This window comes from Anolis sagrei, chromosome 11 (assembly GCF_037176765.1).
Source record: "Anolis sagrei isolate rAnoSag1 chromosome 11, rAnoSag1.mat, whole genome shotgun sequence".
In the NCBI taxonomy this organism is placed as follows: domain Eukaryota; kingdom Metazoa; phylum Chordata; class Lepidosauria; order Squamata; family Dactyloidae; genus Anolis; species Anolis sagrei.
This window is the reverse complement of record NC_090031.1, coordinates 4,977,948-4,990,499: the sequence shown is the minus strand read 5'-3', so window position 1 is coordinate 4,990,499 and position 12,552 is coordinate 4,977,948. Positions and strand designations below refer to the sequence as shown.

General features: G+C 45.3%; 1 protein-coding gene across 2 annotated transcripts in view; it reads left to right on the top strand.

Moving 5' to 3' along the window:
• COL5A1 (collagen type V alpha 1 chain) overlaps nucleotides 1-12,552 on the top strand; it is a 224,990-nt gene that overhangs the window by 91,573 nt on the left and 120,865 nt on the right. For both annotated transcript variants that reach the window (XM_067471818.1, XM_067471817.1), the window contains exons 7-9: nucleotides 2,558-2,809; nucleotides 4,770-4,934; nucleotides 7,923-7,979. In XM_067471818.1, the coding sequence (XP_067327919.1) occupies nucleotides 2,558-2,809; nucleotides 4,770-4,934; nucleotides 7,923-7,979 (474 nt within the window). The remainder of the gene's footprint in view (nucleotides 1-2,557; nucleotides 2,810-4,769; nucleotides 4,935-7,922; nucleotides 7,980-12,552) is intronic.

The following is a 12,552-nucleotide window of genomic DNA, read 5'->3' as shown; positions in this document are numbered from 1 at the left end:
GAGTTCTTCATATGGGTTTCTAGCTGAGCAGATAGATTGTTATGGGTAATTCAAGTCACCATAATCCATTCAAAAAAGCATCTGCCTCTACGACCCACCTCGAAATCTAAGATCATCCGGGGAAGCCCTGCTTTCACTCCCATCAACATCGCAAATGCGTCTGGTGGGAATAAGAGACAGGGCCTTCTCAGCTGTGGCCCCACTTGTGGAACACGCTTCCAAATGAGATAAGATCAGCTTCATTCCTCCTGGCTTTCAGGAAGAAATTAAAATCGTGGTTTTGGGACTAGGCTGTAGGTGGGCAAACAGAGGTGGTTTTAGAGCAAAATGGTTCTGTGGATGAGTGAACAGAGAAGGTTTCGGAGCAAGATGCTGTTGCCGACTGTTTTGGAATCCAACAGGCAGGGAGGGGAGATGCGTTCGGAGAGGTAAGTGGGGCTGGAACCGTTTAGGGCTTTATAGGCTGACGCCAGCACCTTGAATTGTGCCCGGTAGCAGATTGGCAGCCAGTGGAGCTGGCTCAACAGAGGAGTGGTATGCTCCCTGAGTGCCGCTCCCGTTAGCAACCTGGCTGCCGAGCGCTGGACCATCTGAAGCTTCTGGACAGTCTTCAAGGGCAACCCCACGTAGAGCGCGTTGCAGTAATCTATGCGGGATGTAACCAGAGCGTGGACTACCGTGGCCAGTACGCAGGACAAAGGAAGTAGAAGTGTAAAGAATTCTGCAGCTGCTTGGCAGATACCAGATACTCCCTAATTTTCTCACAACTCCAGACAGAGAGTATCTCAGGGCTACTTTCTCACAGCCTCTAACATAAACATACATCACAGCAATACAATCTTGTGGCATCCATATTTCTACTGCATGAAATTACATTTAAAACACATTACATACTTCAACATATACTGACAAGTACTGTGCATCGTTTGGCGAGTAAGTTTAAAGATGTTGAGGTGACACCTTCTGCTGTCAAGAATTTAATGACTGCACATTTAAGTCGCATTGACCGTCTGCACAGGGTTCCATACTTCGTCCTTTAACAGCACAACCATTCAATGTGCAAAACTTCCGCTAACGCTAACAGTACTCTCATCAACACAATCACCATAAACAGCTTGTATTCTCTGATGAATCTCCTTTGGGGTGACACCTTCTGCTGTCAAGAATTCAATGACTGCACGTTGCTTAAGTCGCATTGACCAACCGTCTGCGCAGGGTTCCATACTTTACACTTTAACAGCACAACCATTCAGTGCTAAGGCTTCCCCGCCAAAATAGAACTGTAGAGGAGAGTCTACTGAACAAGCCAGTACCTGCTGCATACCAGTACTGCCATCTGTTGAGCCGTTACGAAAGTGGAGGCATTACTTTTCATTCAACCCTCGTATTTAGCCTTCCATTTGTTTACGGTGTCTTTGGTTACGGTGTCTTTGTGTGTTTTTATTGTGTTATTGTTTATTACCATGTTTGGTTTCTTGGTGAGTGCTGTGAGCAAGGTGAACAACAATTGACTATGTTGACCAGGGGTGATGATAGTGATGATCCAGTAATACATGGAGGCACATGGTTGCTCACCTAAGTTAGACTTTGGGTCTTACTTAGGCGATCCCTCGTTGGACGAGTAAGATGGTCTTCCGTTATGGATTTCCTTGTGGGTCCGTATGTGGCTGTGGAGCCCTATTCTTGCTCTGCATCTTCTTCCGCAGTGAGGGCATTGGTTTCCAGGTGGAAGGCGGTCCCGGTCAGGGTTGGCTTGACGCGCCTTCCTCCTGGCACGTTTCTCTCTTTCACCCTCCACTCGTGCCTCCTCAAATTCTGCAGCACTGCTGGTCACAGCTGTCCTCCAGCTGGAGTGCTCAAGGGCCAGGGCTTCCCAGTTCTCAGTGTCTATGCCAGAGTTTTTAAGGTTGGCTTTGAGCCCATCTTTAAATCTCTTTTCCTGTCCACCAACGTTTCGTTTTCCGTTCTTAAGTTCGGAGTAGAGCAACTGCTTTGGGAGACGGTTGTCAGGCATCCGGACAACGTGGCCGGCCCAGCGGAGTTGATGTTGGAGGACCATCGCTTCAATGCTGGTGGTCTTTGCTTCTTCCAGCACACTGACGTTTGTCCGCTTGTCCTCCCAGGAGATTTGCAGGATTTTCCGGAGGAAGCGCTGATGGAATCGTTCCAGGAGTTGCATGTGACGTCTGTAGACAGTCCACGTCTCACAGGCATAGAGCAGGGTTGGGAGGGGAATAGCTTTATAGACAAGCCCCTTGGTCTCCCTACGGATGTCCCAGTCCTCAAACATTCTCTGCTTCATTCTGGAAAATGCTGCACTTGCAGAGCTCAGGCGGTGTTGTATTTCGGCGTCGATGTTGACTTTGGTGGAGAGGTGGCTGCCAAGGGAGCGGAAATGGTCCACATTTTCTAATGTTACACCATTAAGCTGTATCTCTGGCACTGGAGAGGGATTGGCTGGTGACTGCTAGAACAGCACCTTGGTTTTCTCAATGTTCAGTGACAGGCCGAGCTTCTCATGGGAAGAACGTCTAACAGTTCTCCTCTTTCTAAACAGGAAGTTGCCCCTCCTGCCACCCAACCCCCATCAGTTGTGGAGAGCACCTTGGAGGAGAACAAGGAGGATGAGAAGGTGGACGACCCACTGGTGGACGAGTATAACTATGGAACCCTGCCTGATGAATACTACACGCCACTTCCATATGAGGACGTCAACTATGAAGACATTGACAATTTAGATAAATTTACCGAAGAGGGCGTTGAGGCCGAAGTCCCCACGAGCACCGTCATCACCTACAATGAAACTGATGTAATTTATTTTTTTGTATCTTCTGTCATATGGGTGGCACGTCTGCCAAAATGTATATGCCCTTAACACCTTGTAAGTGGCTGCTTAGTATGTGTTATATACATGTATTTGCAGATTTTTTTAAAAAAAAATGTAGAATTGCACAATTGTGTAATTTCCCAATTGTGTTAATAATAATAATAATGTGTGTTATATGTATTTTAATATTGTTGTGCTTTATCATTCTGTTTTAACCCTGTTGTACCCTGCCTCAAGCCTCAAGGAGGGCAATACATTTAGTAGTAGTAGTAGTAGTAGTAGTAGTAGTAGTAGTAATAGTAATCTATATAAATAAAAATGTAATGTTGGTTTGTGGGATTAACATAACTCAAAAACCACTGGATGAATTGACATGAAATTTGGACACAACACACCTAACAGTCCAACGAGTGTCCATCACCCATAAACACACAAACACACACACACAACCCCAGCGGAACAGACTTAAAAACCCAAAAAATACACCATATATACATAGACACATACACTCATGCACATATGCACATGCACACATTCATACACACATGCACGTATATATATATATGCACAAACACACACAAATACACACATATACACACATACACGCACACACAAATATGCATATAGACAAGCACACACATATACACAATATGCATGTACACATATAAACACACAAATACACAAATATACAAACACACACACATATATATATGCAAACACACATATATAAACATATATGAAATTTGGACACAGCACACCTAAGTCCCACAAGTATCCATCACCCATAAACACACAAACACACACACACAACCCCAGCGGAGCAGACTTAAAAACTCCCAAAATACACCATATATACATAGACACGTACACTCATACACATATGCACATGCTCACATTCATACACACATGCACGTATATATATATATATATATATATATGCACAAACACACACAAATACACACATATACACACATACACGCACACACATATATACATATACACATGCACACACATATACATATCACATACATACATATATACACAAATATGCATATAGACAAGCACACACATATACACAATATGCATGTACACATATAAACACACAAATACACACATATATACACACACATATATATACACATACACATATATATATGCAAACACACATATATACACAAATATATACACACACACATATATACACACCCACGTATATACACTAATATATACACACATATATAAACCTATATATATATATATATATATATATATATATATAAGCAAACACACATATATACCTAAATATATATACTCATATACACAATATGCATGTACACATATAAATGCACAAATACATATATATACACACATATATACACCCACATATATATATGCAAACACACATATATACACAGATATACACACACACACACACACACACATATATATATATATATATATATAGCAAACACACATATATACACAAATACATATACACATATACACAATATGTAGATACACAAATATATACACACATATATACATCCACATATATATATATATATATATATATATATATATATATATGCAAACACACATATATACACAGATATATGCACACACAAAACACATATACACAGACTGGGCCACAGCAACATGTGGCAGGGAACGGCTAGTAATCTATATAAATAAAAATGTAATGTTCGTTTGTGGGATGAACATAACTCCAAAACCACTGGACGAATTGACACCAAATTTGGACACAAGACACATATCAGGCCAACGAGCAACCATCACTCATAAAAACACTGAAAAACACAACAGAAAGGACTTAAAAAGCCAAAAAACAAAAATTATATTCATTATTTTCACTAGCCTAACAGTTACAAGTCAGTGCGATAAATTCCTATATCTCATATGGGATTGTGTTTCATTTCCTTAGGCTAGAGCAACAGGGAATGAAGGCGAAGATATCGACAAAGACTTCACTGTGGATACCCTGAAAGAGTACGACGACGGCTATTACGACGGAGGCTACTACGACAGGACCGACTCGCCCGACATTGGACCCGGGATGCCTGCAAACCAGGACACCATTTACGAAGGGGTAAAGAAACCTCATGAAGACTGGACTTGAGCCATTTATTATTTATTTACAGTATTTATATTCTACCCTACTCACCCTGCAGGGGACTTAGGATGGATTACAATGTACATATACATGGCAAACATTCAATGCCATAGACACACAACATATATAGACAGACACTCAGAGGCTATTTAACATTCCAGCTTATTCTGGCCACCAGGGGAGCTGTCGCTTCACCATCCATTTGTGACACTGATGAAGTACTTCCTCATTCTTTGCATGCTTGCTGGAGATTTTTATGTAGTCGTAAATTTTCTAGGTGCAAAGATCACTGCAGACGCAGACTACAGCCAGGAAATCAGGAGATGCTTACTTCTTGGGAGGAGAGCAATGTCCAATCTCGATAAAATATGAAGAGTTGAGACATCACACTGGCAACCAAGATCTACAGAGTTAAAGCAATGGTATTCCCCATAGTCACCTACGGATGTGAGAGCTGGACCATAGGGAAGGCTGAGCGAAGGAAGATAGATGCTTTTGAACTGTGATGTTGGAGGAAAGTTCTGATAGTACCTTGGACCGCCAGAAGATCCAACCAGTCCATCATTCAGGAAATAAAGCCCGACTGCTCATTGGAGGGAAGGAGATTAGAGGCCAAGATGAAGTCCTTTGGCCACATCATGAGAAGACAGGAAAGCTTGGAGAAGACAATGATGCTGGGGAAAATTGAAGGAAAAAGGAAGAGGGGCCGACCAAGAGCAAGATGGATGGATGGCATCCTTAAAGTGACTGGATTGACCTTGAGGGAGCTGGGGGTGGTGATGGCCGACAGGGAGCTCTGGCGTGGGCTGGTCCTGAAGTCACAAAGAGTTGGAAGCAACTGAACGAATGAACAACATTGAGACGAATTAATTGGGGAAGTTGGATTCATTCAAGATCCTTCACAGGTCAATGGGATTAAGTCAAAGGATCAAATGTCTTGATCTTGTTGTTGTTGTTCATTTGTTTAGTGCTTCTGACTCTTCGTGACCCTATCCTTGACTGGATTGTCCTTGAAGGAGCTGGGGGTGGTGACGGCCGACAGGGAGCTCTGGCATGGGCTGGTCCATGAGGTCATGAAGAGTTGGAAGCAACTGAACGAATGAACAACATTGAGACAAATTAATTGGGGAAGTTGGATTCATTCAAGATCCTTCACAGGTCAATGGGATTAAGTCAAAGGATCAAATGTCTTGATCTTGTTGTTGTTGTTCATTTGTTTAGTGCTTCTGACTCTTCGTGACCCTATCCTTGACTGGATTGTCCTTGAAGGAGCTGGGGGTGGTGACGGCCGACAGGGAGCTCTGGCATGGGCTGGTCCATGAGGTCATGAAGAGTTGGAAGCAACTGAACGAATGAACAACATTGAGACAAATTAATTGGGGAAGTTGGATTCATTCAAGATCCTTCACAGGTCAATGGGATTAAGTCAAAGGATCAAATGTCTTGATCTTGTTGTTGTTGTTCATTTGTTTAGTGCTTCTGACTCTTCGTGACCCTATCCTTGACTGGATTGTCCTTGAAGGAGCTGGGGGTGGTGACGGCCGACAGGGAGCTCTGGCATGGGCTGGTCCATGAGGTCATGAAGAGTTGGAAGCAACTGAATGAATGAACAACATTGAGACGAATTAATTGGGGAAGTTGGATTCATTCAAGATCCTTCACAGGTCAAAGGGATTAAGTCAAAGGATCAAATGTCTTGATCTTGTTGTTGTTTATTTGTTTAGTGCTTCTGACTCTTCGTAACCCCATCCTTGACTGGATTGTCCTTGAAGGAGCTGGGGGTGGTGACGGCCGACAGGGAGCTCTGGCATGGGCTGTTCCATGAGGTCACGAAGAGTCGAAAACAACTGAACGAATGAACAACAAATTAGCCTCTCCGCATAAGCAGTACCTAAATTTCCTACTTGACAGACGCAACTGTCTTTCAGGCTGCAAAGGTTGACAGCAAGCTACACAAATTGGTCGGAAGCTCACTCCAAACTGGGCTGGCATTGAACTCATGGCCTTTTGGTCAGTATTGACAAGCTGGAATGTGTCCAGAGGAGGGCGACTAAAATGATCAAGGGTCTGGAGAACAAGTCCTATGAGGAACGGCTTAGGGAACTGGGCATGTTTAGCCTGAAGAAGAGAAGGCTGAGAGGAGATATGATAGCCATGTATAAATATGTGAGAGGAAGCCACAGGGAGGAGGGAGCAAGCTTGTTTTCTGCTTCCTTGGAGACTAGGACGCGGAACAATGGCTTCAAACTACAAGAGAGGAGATTCCATCTGAACATTAGGAAGAACTTCCTGACTGTGAGAGCCGTTCAGCAGTGGAACTCTCTGCCCCGGAGTGTGGTGGAGGCTCCTTCTTTGGAAGCTTTAAGCAGAGGCTGGATGGCCATCTGTCAGGAGTGATTTGAATGCAATATTCCTGCTTCTTGGCAGAAAGGGGTTGGACTGGATGGCCCATGAGGTCTCTTCCAACTCTTTGATTCTATGATTCTATGAGTAGTGATCTTAATGCAGCTGACTCCCAACCAGCTGCGCCACAGTCCCGGTGCTCGAAAACAAATGGCTTGGTATTAGTGTATTGGTTTCTCATCACATAGAGAACTTTGACAGCAGCAGATCTGAAAAGATGCCCATGGGTACTTTCTCCAGAAAATCCTCTAGGACCGATTCTTAGGGGAGAAGAAAGTCACAGGGAAAATTCACCAAGATCCAGGCCATTGGCAGAAGGAACAGGTGAATTCCCTTCATTGGGTTGGTTCCCACATTTGGTTGAGTGGATAGATGGATGCCCAAACAGACATAAAGACCCATTGTTTGAGCCGAACATGCCCAATATCTCATTTTACACATGGAATGTTTTGCTTACGCAACGTTCTATTCACCGCGCATGCCGTTCAGTTTCAATTAGTTGAGCAAACGAGGCGGACTTTGTCGGCTGCTTCTAATTCGCGTTTCCCTTGTCCGTTGCAGATCGGCGGGCCACGAGGTGAAAAGGGACAGAAAGGGGAGCCAGCGATCATTGAACCGGTAAGAACCCAAATCATGGCTTGAGCGCCTGTACAAAACAATGCCAGGCATAAAGGTTTACTGTGATACCAGTATCAACTCTCTTCCATATATTTAACAAGTCTTTGAATAATATATACGGAATTAGTATGTATTTTCCGCCTTTCTCACCCCAAAAGGGCAAACATTCAATGCCAATTATACAATGACAAGACAGACAACGGTACATAGATAGAGGTATGGTAGATGGGATTTCTCATCTTCGGCATCTAGGAGGCTGTGCGTCACAATGCTAAGGCTCTCCCTTATTTAGGTAGAGATGAACCAAACAAACACCCAGTTTGTAACAACTTACCGCCTGAGCTCTGCAAGTGCAGCTTTTTTCCAAATGAAGCAGAGAGTGTTTGAGGACTGGGACATCGGTAGGGATACCAAGGTGCTTGTTTATAAAGCTATCATCCTCCCAACTCTCCTATATGCTTGTGAGACGTGGACTGTCTACAGACGTCACATGCAACTCTCGGAACGATTCCATCAGCGCTGCCTCCGAAAAATCCTGCAAATCTCTTCAGAAGACAAGCAGACAAACGTCAGCGTGCTAGAAGAAGCAAAGACCACCAGCATTGAAGTCTTCCGCCACCTACTCCACTGGACCGTCCACATTGTCCATATTTATTTATTTACAGTATTTACATTCTGCCTTTCTCACCTTAAAGGGGACTAAGGGCAGATCACAGAACACATATATGGCAAACATTCAATGCCAATTATACAACGACAAGACAGACAACGGTATATAGATAGAGGTATGGTAGATGGGGTTTCCCATCTTCGACATCTAGGAGGCTGTGTGTCACGATGCTAAGGCTCTGCCTTACTCAGGTAGAGATGAACCAAACAAACACCCAGTTTGTATCAAGCACTTACTTTCTGGCTGTTTTAATAGACCAAAATATAAAATATAAAAATAGCACTCAGCCACAGAATAGAAAACAAAAACTGACAGCAAACACTGTTGCAGGTTCAAGATAACACCGTAGTCAAAAGGTCCAATTCGCTGGTCAAACGCTGAGAGTTCAATGAGCAAAGTCCCGGGATCAAGAGTCTATATCGTAGTCAAAAGCCAGTCCAAAGATTCAAGGTTCCAGGGTTCCAAGGGTTCAGGAGACAGGTCAGCATACCGAAAATCCACAAACCTGGGTGGAAACCAGCAGCATCTACTACCAAAATATCAGATGATCAGTCCCAAGGCTCACTCATTATATGAAGAAACACCCAGCTGCAACCCATCTCTTGCATATATCCACCCTTAATTGCTTTCACCCATGAACTCTTACTTATAGATTACACAACCCTTTAGAACTAAGACTTATATTAACCCTTCCATCACCAACTACTAGGCCTACTACCACCAACTACCTTACTTAGGTGATCCCTCGTAGTCTGAGGATGATAGTTCTCCAAGTTCGGTGTCTTGGGGGTGGGTTCGTAGGTGGCTGTGGAGCCCTCTTCTTGACCTGCATCTTCTCCCACAGTGAGGGCATTGGTTTCCAGGTGGGAGGCGGTCTCAGTCGGGGTTGGCTTGTTGCGCCTTCCTCTTGGCATGTTTCTCTCTTTCACTCTCCATTCGTGCCATCTCCCAAAGCAAAGACCACCAGCATTGAAGTGATGGTCCTCCACCATCAACTCCACTGGACCGGCCACATTGTCTGGATGCCTGACCACCATCTCCCAAAGCAGTTGCTCTACTCCGAACTCAAGAATGGAAAAAGGAGTGTTGGTGGGCAGGAAAAGAGATTTAAAGATGGGCTCAAAGCCAACCTTAAAAACTCTGGCATAGACACTGAGAACTGGGAAGCCCTGGCCCTTGAGTACTCCAGCTGGGGGTCAGCTGTGACCAGCAGTGCTGCAGAATTTGAAGAGGCATGAATACAGGGCAAAAGAGAGAAACGTGCCAAGAGGAAGGTGTGTCAAGCCAACCATGAGTGGGACTGCCTTCCATCTGGAAACCAATGCTCCCACTGCGGGAGAACATGGAGGTCAAGAATAGGGCTCCACAGTCACCTATGGGTCCACCCTGGAAGACTATCCTCCTCGGACAATGAGGGATCGCCTAAGTAAGTAATAGGAAAAGAGGAAGGCCGCATTATTGGTGATTGGTTCAACAGTTCAACTCAGCTCAAACACACACACATTTCATAAGGAGATGTCTCTCCTCCGTTCGCCAGTCTTTCCAGATGTGTCAGCACCCTTTTTACAGCTGTGGAAGCTTTGACCGACCCTTCCTTCATCTTTTTTTTAATTCCTTCTCATTCTAAGACTGGGTGCATGCCAATGACCCAATTAACCCACTTCTGCTTGGCACGGCTGCCAAGGGCACAGCACTTGGTCTGAAATCAGGAGGGTCAAGATTTTTTGACCATTTCCTTGCAACGGAATCCAGCTGTTCTTGCTTCCCAAGGAGTCTCCTCCCGTTCGACCTTCCCTCCTACCCACTCCGAAATCCAAAACTCTCTCTTTCTCTGTACGTGGGCGTATAAGTCTAAGAGTAGGGCAGACTCCGAAATCTGGTCCGATTCTGCTCGGACGCTTGCATAAATGTCTTTTTTCTGTGAGACGTTCAGGGAGAGAACAAAACACCGCTTAGCTTAATCATCCCCAAAGAATCTGACAGGCCGAGCGGCGAGCACCATGCCAGACCTCCGATCGGTTGCCAGGAGGTAAACAAGACCAAATGCGTCCTTTTTTTCTTCCCCCTTCTGCCTCCCTGTTTTGGAGGAAAAAGTACACAGAGCTGCTGGAAGGACCAGCCTTACACTACATGCAAATCGGAATATTTGCTCCAAGTTCGGTATTGTGCCAAGCTTGCCCGTTGTCTTACCCTTCCTTCCTAAATTGTGACCCTCTGATACAAATTGGCATGAAAGGAGAAGAAAAGTTGCTCACCGTCCTCTGTATACATGTCTCACCTTTCACAGATTAATGAATCCCGATTCGTCCTGAATTTTTGTAATTTGGGGCTACGTCTCTGCAAAAATCGTGTGTGGTTTGTTTTGAGCAGGAAACTGCATTTTCTGTGCAGGAAACAGCATTGGGAGGGCAATGTGGGGTTCGTGATGTGTCCCCAGAGTGATGAGATCATCTTCCGACAGTGGACTAATGGTTGTGAGGCATCCTCAGAGGTTGTGAGGAATACTCAGAGGTTGTGAGGCATCCTCCGAGGTTGTGAGGCACTCTCCAAGGTTGTGAGGTATCCTCCGAGGTTGTGAGGCATCCTCTGAGGTTGTGAGGCATCCCCAGAGGTTGTGAGGCATCCTCAGAGGTTGTGAGGCATCCTCTGAGTTTGTGAGGCATCCTCCGAGGTTGTGAGGCACCCTCTGAGGTTGTGAGGCACCTTCCGAGGTTGTGAGGCATCCTCCCGAGGTTGTGAGGTATCCTCTGAGGTTGCGAGGCACCCTCCAAGGTTGTGAGGTATCCTCAGAGGTTGTGAAGCACCCTTAGAGGTTGGGAGGCATCCTCAGAGGTTGTGAGGCACCCTCCGAGGTTGAGAGGCATCCTTCAAGGTTGTGAGGCATCCTCTGAGGTTGTGAGGCATCCTCCGAGGTTGTGATGCCACCTCCGAGGTTGTAAGGCATCCCTAGAGGTTGTGAGGCATCCTCCGAGGTTGTGAGGCATCCTCTGAGGTGGTAAGGCAACCTCTGAGGTTGTGAGGCATCCTCTGAGTTTGTGAGGCATCCTCCGGGATTGTGAAGCATCCTCCGAGGTTGTGAGGCATCCTCCGAAGTTATGAGGCATCCCCCGAAGTTATGAGGCATCCTCCGAGGTTGTGAGGCACCCTCTGAGGTGGTGAGGCACCCTCCGAGGTTGTGAGGCATCCTCCGAGGTTGTGAGGCATCAGAGGTTGTGAGGCATCCTTGAGGTTGTGAGGCAGCCTCATAGGTTATGATGTTGCTACCCTGCGCACTATAGGAACTTGACCCCTGAATATTTTGCCCCTGTCTGGAATTTCTAGCTCTACTTCAAAACCCATCCCTGTATCAAAGGAAATATGGTTTGATTCATTCTTCTCTATTTGGAGTGGAACGACATGGACGGAAGCTGGTAATGAGATGCTGGTTTCGGCAACTACGATGTTGTGTCTCAGTGTTATGGAATCCTGGGAGGTGTAGTTCAACAACATCTTGACCCTGTTCAGTTCAAGAGTGCTGGTGCCTCATGGAACTACAGCTCCCAGAATCCCATAACGTAGAACCAGGGCAGTGAAAGTGGTGTCAAACTGGATCAGTTCAACAAAGTCTGACATCACCTCTAAGCATGCTTTGTGGTGGCATCTAAGTATACTTTATGGTGACATCTAAGCATGCTCCTCACTTGTGTAACTCCAACAGTTGGCCTCCACTTCAACCCTGACCTATGGGGGAATCAACCCCCCATTGTGGATGGTGTAATTCGACCTCCAAACTGGCTCTGGTCCAGGCGCGTCCCTGACTGAATGGAAATGAGATTTTTTTTAATAAGCCAGATCCGGCACGTCACATCCCACAGGTCTCTTGTGGGATGGGACGTGGAAATGTGAGCTCATCCTTCCTCCCAG